Below are 17,429 nucleotides of genomic sequence, written 5' to 3'. Positions count from 1 at the left end.
GAGAGGAGCATAATATCCAACATTGTTGCATACCTTTCAAAGGATGTAATCATGAGCAAAGGAAACACAACGCAAACCTGCAGCAACCAAACAATGCTTATTACAATAGGGCTAGGATTTTACAACCAAAGATTGAATAGGGCATAGATTTGACAACATAAAATGACCAAATACTTGTGAAAAATTGCTCCCACCCAGGGCAAATCGACCACTGCAAACCGCTATGGACCAAAGTGGAATCACTCCTGTCAAATACTACAGAACACTATGAAATGGCTCCCATCAAACATTGCACCTTCTTCCATCAATGAGCAAGAGTTCAAATTTTGACCCCAAAACAATACCTGCACCTACGGACCTGACAGAATTATTAAATTTGGCAAAGTGAGATTGAGAATTGGAATGGCCATTCCAATTACTAGTTTTTTTGGGAATAGATAAAAAATCCTTTTGGGCTATAATGGGAATACATAATCTTATTCTCCATTCCTATTCTGCACACAAAACAAAGAATTAAAAAATATATTCTAACTCTCCATTCCTATTCAAGTCATATTCCCACTATCAAATGGGCCCTAATAGATGCAATCCCCATGAAAATTGTGTCATCCAAAAACTATTTGTGGGTGCAGGAGAAAGGGTTGAAGGCTGGAGAAAGACCATGAATGCTCCCATGCCTGGATAAAGCTGAAATGTGCCTCCTCAAATACTTAGTCATAATGGTGAACAAAATAGGAGAAATAGGATCCCCTTGCCTAAGGTCTCTAGAGGGCCTAAATAACAAAGCAGAAGTAGTAACCAACTGAGAAATAAGTTGAGGCAAAGATCTCCAAAATCAAAAGATTCCAGGACTTTGAACAGGGAACTCCAGTCCACACAATCATAGGCTCTAAACAAATCAATTCATTACAAAACTTTAATTAGAAGAAGAAACCAGCGAGTGGATATTCTCATGGACCATAATAACAGAATCCAAAATCTGTACCCTAGAAATAAAACCACTCTATTGAGAAGTTATTAAAACTGCAAGTAACTTCAAAAGCCTCAGAGTAAGCACCTTTGAAATAATCTTTTAAATGAAATTACAAAGGCGATACAAAAGCTGATTAAAAATGGAATTACTATGGTGAATGTTGTTACATTGAGATAATAATTTTACATTGAGAAAATCTGCGATGAGATTTTTGTTGGCATTCCTTTTGTTTGCAACTATGTGCATTTGTCATGTGATGACATATTGAAGATCTCTTGCTAAGAGGTAGTGTTGAAATTAATAGCTGTGATAAAGATCTTTTGCAATATGTCGTAAGCAATCTTAGAAATTCATTGAGTCATTATGATGCTTGTAGTTGTTCTGTGTTGAACTGTTATTCTTCCTTATGTGTTTGAGTTTCTCTGTTATCCTACCTTTGACCATTGTAAGAATATATGACACGGCACCTCCTTGTATGGCATTTCACTGTCTTTATGTTTTGTTGTCATATTTCTGTCTTGGCATCCGAATTGGCATCATGTGTGTGCTCTCTCTTTGCAGGCGTCAACTCATTTACAACAGGCATTGTTCGTTCTCATTTATGATTGCCAATTCAACTTCTTGTTAGTGACCGTTTATTACCTATCTTCTGCCAGGTATGGCTTAGGGCAATGATCAGTTGGAATTTTGGGTATCGACATCAAGTTATTGCTTCGAACATTTTGTATGGCTGTTGACTTCTCTGTTATTATGTTTTCAGGGTATTTGAGTTCTGCATTTTTCTATATGTTCGGAGACATATTTTTTATGTTGTCTATTCCATCAATCTAGGTATTGTAGAGCAGTCCTTGAGAATTAGAGAGAGAGAGAGATTGAGACATTACCCTTGAGCAAGCATCTTGTAATGTTCTAAGATTTTGAATAAAAAGGCATCATCTTTTGTGGGCTGGGTTGTTTCCCTCGAGAGGAGGATTTTTCCAAGGATAACCACAACAAGAATCCTCACATGTGCAATGAAAAATACATCTTCTGGTCCACCATACATTTCTCTGCTTGTTTCCTTGGAATCTTCTTCATCTATAACAGCTGAAAACAAAATTCGAGAAAGTTTCTGGTTACTCTGCATAAGATTCACCTGGCAGGGAGAAACCATTTATCAAAAGATAGTAATAACAAAATTTAGGTAAAAAATATTCCGTACAAGAAAATCAATACTAATCAAAGCACTTGCAAGACCACAATAATTCTACAGCTCTACAGCATTCAGCAGGAGCCTTTGAAACTTAGTAAACAATATTTAATAAAGTAAATGAGTCCTTTTATAGTTTTTAATGGTCTGCTAAAACTCAGAATCTCACGTATAATAAAAAAAAAGACATTCAATGAATGAAAGTTACTAGGTCCTTGAACAAAACTAGGTCGTTTCAAAACAATCAATTCGTTTGCTTCCGAAAGCATTTTGAAAATGGATCCTCTGTATGTAATGATGTAACCCTCCTAGGAAAGTTTGAAACATTTGGGCCAGTAGATGAAATTTCAAAGAAATTCAAACCTCTGTTTCCTTGTCATTTTTCTCTGATCTGTTCAAGATCTCAGTATTGTCAAATTCTAATCTATACCATAAAATTTAAGAGATTGAATGCCAAGCAAGTTGCTGCCATGGTATTACAGTTAGGGCTTCATTCAAGGAATCATTTGGCTAAATAGTTTAATTAATATCTTATCTGCATTCAAGAAAACATCTGACTTAAGATTGTAATTAAATCTAGTCCGCCTCATTATTAATTATAATCAATATGATAGATACCTGGTCCTGAAACATTGGCTCACATATTTCTCCACGTAGAGGACTACACTACATTGGCTCACATATTTCTCGATGCAGAGGACTACACTCCCAAGGGCCAAAGATAACACAAATGCAGTTCTAAAATGAGCTGTTCAGTCTATCAAAATTTATGAAATCTTCTAGATAGAATTTGTTATTAGCTATTATAGACACCTAAAAATCTCTTCAATGATTGAGGACAGGGAGGAGTTGTAACAGAGGTCCCTAGTCAGCTGCCTGGACCACAGATCAGGGCATTGGGGCAGCCCCAGATACAGCATGCAACTTCACAAGAATAGATGGTGGCTTTGGAAGTACAACTAGGTGGGTTACTTATACAGTCTTTTGAAAACAGCATTTTCCTCTTGCTAAAAATGGCGTTTGTTTTTTGATGCCTATCACAACAAGGCATTGGTAAGATATTTGTTCTGCTTTTCGCCAACTCCGATAATATATATCATATTCAAATGGCACATCTAATGTTAACTCTCTTGATTAAAATCATAAAAGCAACTGACATTATATATAAAAGCAAAATTCACTTAGTTATAGTGTATAAAATAATGAAATCAGTGACATTGACAACACTGAAAATAATATGGACACACTAGAAACAATTTTGATGGAAATCACATGGTACTGTAGCTCATCCTTATGCTTACACATCTCCAGTTTTATTGCCTCATCTTCATTCCGTGCTGTGTCTGGCTGAAGAAGGGAAATTGAAGTGTCTTACAAGAAAATTCTCATGGAAACTAAAAACCTCAAGGAAAGTAATTTTAATGCATAAAATGATACAAAAAATTCCATAAACAATAATAGAGATAATATTAAATTATAAAAAATACCACTGCATCTTGAAGTCCAATGATTTGGAGTTCTAGCTCATTTTGTTTGTCCAGGCTCATTTCTTGGCTTGTTTGATTTCCATTTTTCTTTGATCTGTTCAAATACTCAGCATCCTCAAATTTTAGTTTATACTGCATAAAATCAGAGATTGAACACCAAGCAAGTAGTTGCCATAATTTTATAGCTAGGGCTTCATTCAAGGAAAGCTTTGACTAAATCATTCAAACGTATCTTGTCTGCATCCAAGAAAACATCTAACTAAAGGATCTAATTAAATCTAGTCAACATCATAATAATCAGATAGATACCAAGTCCTGTGACATTAGCCCACATATTTCTCTATGCAGAGGAGGGCCAAAGACAACTGAAATCATAGTTACACCACCCTGGGGGACGAGGGGACGGCGAAACGAGGGGACAAGTTTCCGGGACGGGGGGACAGAGGGGCCTTAATTTGGGGACGGCGGGGGGACGGTGGGGGGACGGCGACAGGGGACAAGAGCGGTGTATATATCTATGCATATGGTATTTAAAAATGTTAGTTATGAAAATATGTATTGCAATATAGGATGTAAAGATGTAAATGAGTGAATACTTGAAACATTGCATTGAATTGGAACATCGAACATTAAACATAAATAGTCGAATTTGCAAATAGTGAATAGCAGGATGTCCCCCATCCTCGGTGGAGGTGGTGGAATCTAGTGGCACCGCTGGGGACGGGGAGACGGAGTCCCCAAGTCTCCGGTGCGTTGAAGTCTCCGAGACGTCAGGCAAAAAGGGGGGGGACGCGTCCCCGTGTTACTATGACTGAAATGCAGTTCTAAGATAGGCTGTTCAGTCTAAAATGTATCAATCTTCTGGGTAAGACTGCCTAAATATGAGTCAATGAATTTGACTAAAAAGAAAAACTACATAGTTCAATCCTGATACATATATCATAACAAATTTAAATAGTACTCTACAGGAACACATACACAAACACAAATGCAGAAGGATTAAAAAAGTTAATTAATGTGATGAAAAATAATGAAAGGATTAAAAAAGTTAATTAATGTAATGAAAAATAATGATACTTGAATCATACACCAAACGAAATGAAAGATAGAGGCATGCCATCAGTCACAGTTTCTTCATGAGCTTCCACCAAGTGCTTCATTGGAATTGTTACCATATAAAGAATTTTTCCCTGGCTAAAAGGTAGATCTTTTAAACAAACGCGGAAACATATCCCTTCCCAACCTTCAATAAAAAGAACAGAAAAAACAAATATTAAAATATGTCCCTTCCCAACCTTATGCATTTTAGAGCTTGATGAAAAACAAAGGTCCATTTCACAAGCTTCTAAGCCAACATCTAAAACTAAACAATTCAAAGATTTGCAGCTAGTCACCGTATATCTAGATAAAGAAGCATTATAGAGACACAAGGTGGATTTCCTTCTTCCCAATAGGAGACACAGATATCAATAAAGTATAACAACTCTTTGACATATAACTTGTGACGGATTACAATGCCAAATTTGTACAAAAGCTGTAGAGACGTACAAGTATAAACAAGATAAGCACCGAAGACATTTTTATCAAAATTACAACTCTGTCAGCAACTTAATAAGCAATAACCAAGGTCTGAGAAACAAACCAGTAGCATATTAGCTTCAAGAACAAAAAGGATTCACTAAGTAAGAGCCCTTCAAAAACAATAGTCGCTGCCAAAAATTCCTACCCGAACAAAATGACAAACACTAAAATAAAGTCACAATAATCAGTTATATTAAAAAAATGATGCTAATATGTAAAGCACAGTCAATGACTAAATAGAAATCAAGTTGGCCAGAGTGAAGCTGCATGATATATATATGCAATAACCTAGAAAACACCAAAGATAATTCATCAAAATTGTAATTCGCTCCACCCACTAAGAGCTGTAAGGAATAGATCCTTACAAGATCAATAATAAATATCAGACAACAATAAAAGAAATAGTTAACTCACTAGTTTACCAACTTCACTTTTAAAAGTTTTAACCAAGAGTTAGAACATACCAATAGTTTTTGATAAGGTAAACAGGTTTTAAGGGGTCCTGAAACCCATAAGTTTAACAACAAGAAAGGCTGAAAATAAGCGAAAAAACTGTTAGTGTAGTTTTTTATTTTTTTCCTATTTTGCTAGGTTTTTCCTACACTTTTAATAATCTTGCTTAGGTTAATAAAGCATGTCTTATTAGGTGAATGGTTGTGAGGTGTCACCTTCCTACATGTGAGCATCCATTAGCTATCTTGGGAAGATACTTTGCTATCTTTAGTCCGATAGATGGTTGCTCCTCATTGGTTGGTGTTGCCACCTCCTCTCTCTTCCTTGCCTATATAAGCATGCTACCTGGCTTGTATTTGTATCTCTTGTTTTTGCATCCTCTTAATGCTATTTTGCTTCCAGCATTTGCATTACTCTCTTGGAGACTAACTCTATGATGCTATTTTGATTTTGTATCATTTGCATTCATAGTTTAGATATTTACTCTTTGCACTAGTTTTCTGGGTTATTAATCTTTTCAGATTCTAACATGGTATCAGAGCTTTTCTATGTGCAAGAGTAGATTTTAGTTTCCTTATTTGAGAGATTTGGGAGGGCAAATAAACTTTATTGTAGTTATTTGAAAAACGAAGTATGCTCTTCTCTTGCATCTTTGGATGATCCTGAGAATCAGAAAAGTTTTGACAAAAACAGTTTTTCTCTGGGGTTTCAATCTCAAATCTGACAACCAACTTGCATATTTGGAGTTTTCAATCAGTTTTGCAGGTTCCAGCATGCCATTGATGGACTTAAGAAGCTGATCCAGCATTTGCATGTCATATTTTGGTTGTTGGGGCCGTTTTCTGATTTTTGGAGCCGTTTTTTACTGTTAAAGGCGTCTGATTTATACTACAGCAACATTTTCTGTTCATCAGCAAGAAAAACGCTTTCTGGGTTTTGTTCGCAGCTCCGAAAAACTATCTGGGTATCTTTTAGATTTTGCATGCAAGCTGTATATTTTTTAAAATCAAGCATGCAAAGCTACAGCCATACCCCTCTCCGTTGGCAGCCGCAGATTTGAATGCAGTTTTCAAATATCTCGTTCTTGCTCATACGGACTCCGATTTTGATGATTCTTGTTATGAACTTGGCTATTTTTTTGTGCTCTATCCACTAGTGGAGTTATTTTTTGATTTTCATGCATGAATTCTTCAGAAATTGTAGATTTTCAGCCGTGACTGTGCACAATTCTCATTTTGGAAACTTCGGAGGATCATAACTTTCTCATACGACCTCGTATCGAGGCGATTCTTTTTTTGAAAGTGCATGATTTTTCGAGTAGATCGCAGTGGTACTATATGTTTCCTTGATTATTGTGCCCAAGTTTCACTTTTAGCATATGCTCTTCATGAGGAGGCCCTGCCAATTTTTCTTCCGTAACTTGAGCATACGGACGTATTTTTTCGATCTGAAAAATGCATCAAAAAGCTGGTTCTGAGACGGAGGTAATGGTACAGGTTTTTTTGATTTATGATGTAGTTTGGTTGCCTATTATGGCAGTCGAAGCTAGATGTTCTATTTTGCACTCCGGGAGGCGTATCTTGAGCTTCCGATCTCCAATTTTGGACTTCTTTATATCGTTGGAAAGCTCTTTCTATGCTCTTTCCAATGATGCTGGCTGTTGTTCCAGATTCTATTCCAGACACATCCTATTCAGTCTTTTGCATTTTAGCATTCTGGTGGATATTCTGTTTGTTTCAGCTCCGGAGATCGATTTTGTTGCTTCAGTTGCTTCGTTTTGGGCTTTACCTTCTGTTGTTTCAGGCTTATGTTTTTTCTGATCATTGTTGATATTCACTGTAAGCATCTTTATGCAACACACTGAGATAAAGTGCCACTATTGCGTTTTGGGATCCTTTTCATCATTGTGATTCGTTGTACTCGCACTATTATATAAAGTGCCATGGGGGGGATAGTTGTTTGCCGCTTATAGGCTCTCTTTCTCTAATTCCTCATGCAGTGTCAACGACACATGCCTTTATTTGTGTTTGTACCTCACTCTCGATGAGTTTGGCTCCTGTGTTGTAGGAGATTTTTGGCCCATCTTTTCAGCTGCCTGTCACCTCACCTACCTTAAGGGGAGGTTATATTGTTGTTCTATGCTTCTTTGGTTGATGGTTCGTGCCTTCTATTTCCATGGGGGTTCTACAGATCAGCATTTTGACAGAGTTTTGCGGTTCTTCATGCTTCAGTGATGCTGCTTCTTCATGATCACTCCTTGTTCCTATTTTAGGGGACAATTTCCCTAGCGGGAGACTTCTTCAGTTCTTCACTAGGTTCTTACCTCTTTTTGGGGGAGGGTTTTTCCCTTGTGGTTTTCTCTCTTTCCCCGCTTTCAGAGGTTGCATCTTCTTGCATTGTACTTGGGTACCTAACATGGCCTCGTTGCCGGGACCCATTTCTACATCCACCTAAGCTTTTCTTATGGGGGGGTGTTAGTGTAGTTTTTTATTTTTTCCTATTTTGCTAGGTTTTTCCTACACTTTTAATAATCTCGCTTAGGTTAATAAAGCATGTCTTATTAGGTGAATGGTTGTGAGGTGTCACCTTCCTACATGTGAGCATCCATTAGCTATCTTGGGAAGATACTTTGCTATCTTTAGTCCGATAGATGGTTGCTCCTCATTGGTTGGTGTTGCCACCTCCTCTCTCTTTCTTGCCTATATAAGCATGCTACCTGGCTTGTATTTGTATCTCTTGTTTTTGCATCCTCTTAATGCTATTTTGCTTCCAGCATTTGCATTACTCTCTTGGAGACTAACTCTATGATGCTATTTTGATTTTGTATCATTTGCATTCATAGTTTAGATATTTACTCTTTGCACTAGTTTTCTGGGTTATTAATCTTTTCAGATTCTAACAAAAACGCCCAGCCAAAACATAATCCTTACGGCTGAAAATAAGCCCAAAGGCCCAGCCCGAAACAACTGCCCACTAAAAAGGCCAGAGAACCAACCAGAAAAACAGAGACTAGACAAAAAGTCAAAGCCAGGAGAAACAAAAACCAAAGGACAGAGACCCAACCTAGCAGACTACTTCTCCATCTCGAGCATGGTCTGGGCAGCTTCAGCGCACTCTTGTTGCTCTTCTGCCTTATGATCCTGGGCGTTCGTCAAATCCTGCTCCATAGTGCTGTCCTTGGCTTTATCCACATCCAGCCTATCTTTGTCTCTGTTCTGTTTATCATCTTCCTCCATCTGGTTCCTGTCTTTGAGATTTTCCAAGAGAGAGAGGATGTTGTCGTTGATCGAAGCGAGGAGGGAGATCATTTGACTTGCCAGGTTGTGATTGTAGTTCTCAATATTTTTTACTCTCCTCTCCATCAGAGTCTCCCAGCTGTTCCGGTCGCCTTGGCTTTCTGCACCTGTCTTGCTCTTGATTTTTTCCATTTGGGAAACCCTGTCTCTGACATCCTCAAGCTCATGGAAAAGCCATTTAATTGATCTGAAGTTGTCGATCATGCTATTGCGGGCATTGTTCAACAGATTCATGCCCGTTTCTCTTGCATTATCAGAAATAGCCACCATAGCCGAGTCAATTAGCTCATTGAGTCTAGGCTTCTCGAGGTCGTCCACCAGGAGTTGGGGGTTCATCGCCTCTCTGTAGATTCCCATAGTGGCCGTTCTCACATTGAAGTTCTTCCAAGCCTTCCTTCTGTTATTAACTTGCACTTCCCCCTCAATCTGTCCAGAGTTGTCATTTTCCTCCAAAGGAGGCTGAGGATGTATAGGGGAGAGGGGAATGGGCAGAGAATCCTTTCCCTGACTACTGGAGCGCTCCATGCTCTCTCCCTCCCTCTTCTGTCTTTTTCTCAGTTTCTCCTCATCCAGCTCCTCCTTCGAAACCTTGTCAGAATCATCAGTATCCATTTCCTCCTCCACCTCAACAGAGCCAGTTTTAGCTGGGGTATGACCTCTAGGGCTCTTTCTGCTAGGTAATTTGATAGAGGGGTAATCCTTCTTTTGGCTTTTAGTCTTCTTACCTGAATGCTCAAAAACCTCATCAGAGCTGATGCTCTCGACATCGTCGGAATTTGAAGAAAAATTGGAGCTGCTCTTGTCAACATTCGCCCCCTGGATAGGGTTTTTGCTAATGGTTTGAGCGTGGAAATGCTCATGAATCAGAAGCAGAAGACCCTCATGCAGAGCCGGGTTGACGGTAGCTTTCTTTTTAAAACTAGAAATGGCCTTGTTCATCGAGTTAAAAAGATAATACGGGAAGGAGATCTTACTACCATGGCGAAAATGATTCAGAATCACAAAATGGTGAATCCTAACCCTATCAAACCTGGGGTCTAGGGTTATATATTCAATGACAGCGTAGAGAACATACCTCCAGAGCTTCTTTATAGTATCCGTTACAAAAAACGTCTCTTTCTTGCCCAGCTTGTTCAGCTCTTCAGTGTTATTCACAAAATCCTTGATTGCATTAGAAGACATTTTCTTGTCTCTGAAGAATTTATGCCCCTCCATCGGAATCCCCGTGACTTCAGCAACCACATCCTCAGTAATTTGAAAGTAGACCCCGTTCACCTTAACCTTACCATTATTCCACGAATTCACCATGCTGTTAGTGATCTCAGGATCCGAGCCATGAAGTTTCTCGAAGAAATTAGTAACCCCACCCTTTTCCAGCTCTCTCCAAACTTTGGCCTTGTTCTTCCACTTCTGAACTTCCCCCACCGGCTCCTTTCTGCTCCTCTCACCCGTCATGTTTACCTGATCAACTTCCACAATTCTCATGAACTCTGAACTGTGCAAGTTATTTGCATTCGAAAAAATGGTGATGTTTCTTTTATGATACCCATGAATATACCCCTTTCTGAAATAATGGTATCGTCCTTTCGAATGTGTCGAAATGTCAGAGGAAACCCCTTTTGCTGGTGAAAATCACGATGCCAATAATGGCACTTACCATTTATTAAGCAATCTTTATTATCCATAATTGCATTGGATTTGAGCCGTCCTTCCCAAGATTTTATCTTGGTCGATAAGCAACTTTGCCTCCGCCGGAAAATCTTTTCCGGCATGCCAGGTCAGATTATTGGTGGCGTTAACCCCTTTATTAGCAAACCAATCAGCGACTGGGTTTGCCTCTCTGTAAACATGAGTGACGTGGACCTTATCGAACTTTGTGAGAGTGGCGCAAGTCTCAGCAATTATGTTCGCAATCGTCCATGAGGGAGGGGAAATACCATTAATGGTATTAATAATGTTTTTGGAGTCCCCCTCAAGCCAGAGTTTAGTAATCCCGGCTTCAAAAGCCAACTTGACCACCTTACTCGCAGCTCTTGCTTCAACCAGATGAATAGTCTGGATTCCCAGCGGGGAAGCAAAGGCAGCTATTCCCTCCCCATAGCTATTTCTTATGATTCCACCGCAACCTGAAGGGCCTGGGTTACCCTTAGAAGCCCCATCAAAGTTGGCTTTTGACCAACCATCTGGGGGGAGAAGCCAGCTAGCATCCTGCCTTTTGAGGTTCCTGTCTTTTTCTTTAGCTATCTTTCTGTCCCCTTCTTCTTCTTCTTCCTCCTTCAGCACTTGGAGATTTTCCTTTATATTCTTCGAGACCTTCCTGCCAAGGATTATAGCCGGCTCCTCTCTGTCTCTAAATATTCTATTATTCCTTTCCTTCCAAATTCCCCAGCAAAAATGGGGTAAAATCCAGTCCGAGTGATCCTGCCAACCAGCAATCTTACAAAGACCTTTCCACTGATGGAAAAAATCCATGAGATTATCTGGTTTGCACCAGAGGGTATCATTATCATGTGTGATGACATTCCACACCTCCCTGGCATAGTCACATAAGATGAAAATGTGATTTCCGGTCTCAGCCTGATTCTTACACAAGGGACATCTACTGGGCATAACATGTCCTCGCTTCATGAGATTGTCATGAGTAAGGATTTTGTTCTGAAGAGCCAGCTAGTAAAAAATGTTGATCTTTGGAGTGAGACTCGGAATCCAAGCCTCCGCCCAAGGGGCCTTCTCTTTTAAGCTCCAAAGGGAATTATAGCCTGAGGCAACAGAGTATCTTCCATTGGGATTATCCCTCCAGACCAGCTCATCCCCCAAATTGATAGGAATCATGGAATTGAGCATAAGCATTATAGGAGTCAAGTCCTCAGAGATGAGGGATAGGTCACTCCATTCCTGGCCATTCCAATAATCACAAACTTTGGACCCAATTTGATCAGTACAAGCTTGCATCCATCTCTCAAAAACAGGGTTATTGGTAAGTGGATCTTGGGAAAGCCATCTATCCGACCAGAACTGGATGTCCTTCCCATTTCCCAATTTCCATGATATCCTGGCCTTAGCCAGGTCCCTGGCTTTCATGATCCCATTCCAAATGTTCGATCCTTTTGGGATATCTTCATTAAAAAGGGTGAAAAGAAGAGTGGGTCTTCTAAGGTACTTGTTTACCAGGGTGTCCCTCCATTCACCGGTGCTACTGAAGATCCGCCATATTTGTTTAGCTAGGAGAGCCTTATTGAGGTGGGTGATCTTTCTAATGCCCAGACCTCCGTACCTCTTAGGGAGGCAAACCTTCTCCCAAGCAACAAGAGGGTATCTTTTCTTCCCTTCATTACCATTCCAAAGGAAGTCTCTCTGGATTTTCTCCATTCTTTCAGCTATTTTCCCCGGAATTCCAAAGAGGCTCAGGGCGTAGATTGGCAGATTTTGAAGAGAAGATTTGACTAAGAGGCATTTCCCCGCTTGACTAAGAGAGACCCCTTTCCAACCAGCCATCTTCCTGTTGAATCTGTCCAAAATACCATTCCAAAAAGACTCCGGGGGTGAGGATCCCAAAGGGAGACCAAGATAGGTAGAGGGGAAAGAGCCTACCCCACAACCCAGAATCCTGGCGATTTTTCTTTGTCTAAACTCAGAGGTGTTGATGAAAAAGAGCGAGCTTTTGTTCCAATTAATCAGCTGACCCGTCCCACTGGAGTAAGTATCAAGAATCTTCTTTAGGGCTCTGGCCTCTTTGACAGAAGCTTCCCCCCCAAGATAGTATCGTCAACAAATTGCTGATGAGTGAAGGGAACGCAATAAGAGGAGGGAAGGATCCCTTTGATACAAGCCTCACGCTTTCTACAGTCTATAATCCTTCCTAAGCATTCAGCTAAAATGATGAACAAAATGAGCGAAAGGGGGTCTCCTTGTTTGAGGCCTCTGGAAGGTTTGAAAATATTAGAAGGGACTCCATTAACTAGAACAGCCAAGGAGGAGGTGGACACCAATTGAGATATAATTTTGCAAACTTTACTGTCAAAGCCAAAAGTCGAGAGGACCTTCCCAAGGAGAGACCAGTCCACCCTGTCATAAGCTTTAGAAAGATCCAGTTTGAGAAACATACCTTCCCGTTTGGATGCCTCAAGAGAGTGGATGACTTCGTGCACCATCTGGACAAAATCCAAAATTTGTCTCCCTGGAACAAAACCCGATTGATGCTGCGAGATTATCATGGGCAAGATCTTGAGCATTCTTAAAGTGAGAACTTTAGAGATGATCTTGTAGAGTGAGTTGCACAGACTAATAGGTCTAAAGTTGTCCAACGAGTCCGCCCCAGGGGATTTAGGAATGAGAACCACAAAAGTCGAGTTTAGCTCCTTGAGAATAGATTTGGCTCCAAAGAATTCCTGGACAGCCTGAACAACCTCTCCCATGATCACCGGCCAGAACCTTTGGAAGAAAAAAGTGGGAAAACCGTCCAGGCCTGGAGCCTTGTCAGCAGGCAGAGAAAAGAGAGCCTCTCTAACTTCCGAAGCATTAGGAATAGCACAGAGCTGTTTATTATGGATAGGTTGAATGAGCTGAGGGATACAGTGTAACAAATCCTCCTGGTCCAAATTGGAAAGCATTGGGTCCTCAGAGAGAAGGCTAGAGAAAAAGGAAACAGCTTCTTCCGAGATGACAGATTCTTCAGTTAACAGCTCCTGCCCCTTTCTGATACCATAGATCCTGTTACTAGCACGGTGCTTGAGGGTGGTTAGGTGAAAAAACTTAGTGTTCCGATCTCCTTCCTTTAGCCAGGTGATCCTCGATCTTTGCCTCCAAAATTTTTCTTCCTTATTAATAATGTTATGAATTTTAGACAGGGTCTTGAGCTCCGAAACCCTGTTGGTCTCAGTGTAACCTTCCTTCTGAATGCAATCTTGGATAATAGTTAGATTATCAAATAACTCTTTCTTTTCATGGAAGATATGACCAAAATCAGACTTGTTCCAAATTTTAATCATCCTCTTCACATTGCTAAGTTTTCTGGTGACTCTGAACATGGCTGAGCACATACCAATAGTTATCTAATACTGACAATTTCTATAAAATATAAAAACATTTGGTATTGTTGGCCAAACTCAAGCTTACAAAAACACAAAAACATATACATTGTTCCTATCTGCATACACATTTAATATCAAAGATAGAAAACACAAGCAAGTAGTAGACGCTTGAAACAGCAATAAGAAAACAGAACAATACATCTTAAAGGTAGTGCAGTCAACTAAGGCATTCTTTCACAGCCTATCAGTGCGCACAAAAACTAATGGGATTAACATGATGATTACTATGACGCTTCTGCTTGTACCTTTTGGTTCCCCTTCAGCTCGGAATGACTTATTGTTTTGGTCACAAATCTACTCCCTCTGGTATTAATTCTTGCCATTTTATCATATATTCATAATCACAGTTATCTAATACAAGCAACGGTTCTAGAAGATAAAAACAATTAGCTCAACAAAATTCAGGTTAGGGACTTCTTACCCATTTAATAAGTATAACCTAAGCTAGTAATGACAGTTGTTTTGGAACATTTACAAAGGGATACAACCATGCTATTCAACAAAACTCAAACTCATCAAAATCAGTCAATAACTACAAAGACTCTCAGCATATAAATGATTCAAAATTGCCCTCCAGCAACCTCTACCTGCTGTATAAAGAATCTACGTTTACTATGACGATTAATGGAGGAAATTTAGATGTATATAATCTTAGATGCAATAGAATAACGTTATATAATTCTTAAGAAATTGAACAGATGAATTGATCAATATTTCAACTATGTATTAACAATAAATTAATGGAATAACAACCTCGTTGAACACTTTTCAATTGTGTAATTCCCTGTAAATTACACTTTGTCAATCTTTTGTTTAGATTTCATTAGCAGGGCTATTTTTGATATGAGAACGAGGTTGGATGGTCATGATTTTATATTTATTATAAAGACTAAAAATTGAACAGAGGAACTCATAAGTGATTTTATATAAGTAAACACATTTTAGATGAATGGAATAAAAGCTTCATCAAACACTTTCCTACTCTCTAATTTCATGTATATTCAATTTTGTCACTTTTCCAATGTCAGGTATATAGCACTTCGTCACTTTTCCATACATTTCATGATCAGGTCGAGATTGATATCAAAACAAGGTTGAACAGATGAACCGATAAGTCATTTCATCAAAGTATGCAAAGTTTGGATGAATAGACACAAAAGCTTCATTAAACACTTTCCTATACTCTAATGTACTGTATATTGAGTTTTATCAATCATTTCTTTGCACTTCATTCACAGACCTACATCAATATCAGAATAAGGTTGGAGAACAAAGTTGCCTCAGAAGTTTAAAATCATATGCCAAATTTTAAGCACATTCAATCTTAATATTTTTATTTATTTTTGTTATGGAGGTCATCCATAAACAAGTTTTAGGTATTCAATACAGGCTCACACGTGCCTGAAACCTCTTCGCCTAGGAGTCAAGGACTAAGGAACATCCACGCTGCCAAATTTGTCGGAAGCACAATCCCAACTTCATCCCTTCTGATATCTTCGGACCTTGCACAATTCCCGAATCATCAATCTTAATTTGAATGTCTATTATAAATACAATGTGCAATCGCTCATTTTGTTTTCAAGCAAAGCATATTGCAAGTAAGTTGCAGATCTATGTTATTGAAAAATGGAATTCGGGTAATCGTCTCTTTCCAAAGATGGCGGCGGAGCCTCCTGTCACATTCAGCGCCACCACAACATCGCTGTATCGTTCTGTGAACCCTGTTCAGGTAATAACTACTCCGCCCCCTTTTGTCTTTGCCTTAAAAAGTCATAATTTCTTACAATTTACTGCAACTTTCTCTTTCAAAGTAATTTTTCTCTTTCAAGTTGGGTTACGTCTAAAATGTCGAGATACAATCACCAGGAAGAGGAAGAGGCTGCTTCTGGAGGCCATTGCATCTGCCTAATGCATACCTGTCTGCAACACACCCGCAAGACCTGTCTGCAACAATCTGCGTGTCCATTTCTCCGCGTTAGGCTAAGGATGTCGATGTCAGATTTTTTTCCCGGGTACAAGACTCAGGAGACCTGCAACAACCCGCGTTGATTTCCCCGCATTTTGCAGTTTGAAAGGGTAATATGCCTAGTCGATGTCGAGCTTTTTTCGCTTGGGCAACATCCGCCTGCAAATAATAATGCAAGATCTACAACAAATATAAGGTGAAAATTTCAGATCGCGGCCATTTCGAATTGTGATCGACCAGATCATGGCTCGTGTCCTTCTGTCAAGCATTTCTGCGCCGGTTTTCTGCGCCGGGGTCTTGTAGAATGGACTACTATAAAGCTCTACATTAAATTCTCTGTCAATTGTTCAACCAACCATTTTTATTAGACCATTCTGAGGAATCTAATAGAAGTTTTACGGCATGGAATATCTACAACAATAATTATTCCATACTTTAGAACAACAATAATTATTATTAAGTAGCGGGACATAAAATTCTGAAATTTTATTAGTATAAGAAATTCTTGCACAAAATTATATTTGTAATTAGATTATTGAAGATTTATATTAACAAGTAAGTTTCTGGAAAATTCAGAATATTGAAAAAGTATGTAAAATCATAATAGATCTGTAAATAAGATCTCAAAAATCATTTGCATTGACTTACTTTATTTGTATAAGACGTTCTTATAATTAAGAGTGTGGAGATTTAGATGCAAATACCTCATAAACATCTTCAGATCTGACATGTCAAAATATTCAGAAAATGAGAGCTCAGTTTGTACCATTTGTCCTTGTTATTCCTAATGAAGCTCAATATCGGTAGGCACCTTGTTGAGGATAACTCAAGTCTACATCAATTGCTTGATTTTCACTTTGACAAAATGACCTCTGAACTTTACGATGAATCGTAATTCTGAAAATGATGTGCAGAATCAAGCCAAAGATTACAACACCAGATGAAATACTAATAACATAATGAACTTTAGAAGAACCATATAATGTTATATAATAACTTGCACAAAAAATGATTTAACCTTAATTCTTTGATTCTCAAGCATCTAAATCTAAAGGTCCACATTAAAAACCTAAAATCGATCTAATAAGTTTCATGACAATCCACACCCCTTTGACCTTATTAGCACATGCTTACTAAAATCACTTACTAAAATCACTAAAGTATATGCAAAGAAGAATAATTAAGTATTTAGGCTAAAAACAAGTGCCAACAACATAAAGATGGAATATATCACATTCAAATGTTCTCAGTTATAAAGCATATAAAGGTTTTTTTTTTAAATCTTAATTTTATCTTTAATTATTTTTCTTTTTTTGAGTTGAAAAGACACCAACATTTTAAATTTAAAAACCTAAAAAAAAAAAATCTAAAATTTCAAAATTGTCTTACTTTAT

At 38.6% G+C, this 17,429-nt stretch overlaps 1 protein-coding gene and 1 long non-coding RNA gene across 3 annotated transcripts; one reads left to right on the top strand and one right to left on the bottom strand.

The window, feature by feature from the left end:
* Positions 1-1,094: 1,094 nt before the first annotated feature.
* LOC149539062 (uncharacterized) lies at positions 1,095-17,114 on the bottom strand. 2 transcript variants are annotated; one of them, XR_016355870.1, is made up of 2 exons: positions 16,740-17,114; positions 1,095-2,108 (listed from the first exon to the last, which is right to left on the bottom strand). It is a non-coding gene; the product is annotated as an uncharacterized LOC149539062 (long non-coding RNA). The 2 variants fall into 2 exon arrangements; XR_016355869.1 differs by lacking the exon at positions 1,095-2,108 and adding an exon at positions 15,345-16,371 and having other exon boundaries at positions 16,740-17,098.
* Positions 15,607-16,118, top strand: LOC149539063 (uncharacterized). Its single transcript, XM_089799074.1, has 2 exons — positions 15,607-15,798; positions 15,936-16,118. Exons 1-2 carry the CDS (start codon positions 15,607-15,609, stop codon positions 16,116-16,118), a joined length of 375 nt encoding a protein of 124 aa, XP_089655200.1.
* Positions 17,115-17,429: the final 315 nt, after the last annotated feature.

Source organism: Cupressus sempervirens, chromosome 9 (assembly GCF_028749045.1).
Source record: "Cupressus sempervirens isolate cs-2001-9-10 chromosome 9, ASM2874904v1, whole genome shotgun sequence".
NCBI classification, from domain to species: Eukaryota; Viridiplantae; Streptophyta; class Pinopsida; order Cupressales; family Cupressaceae; genus Cupressus; species Cupressus sempervirens.
The sequence above is the reverse complement of the archived record's forward strand: the minus strand, read 5'-3'. Positions and strand labels throughout refer to the sequence as shown.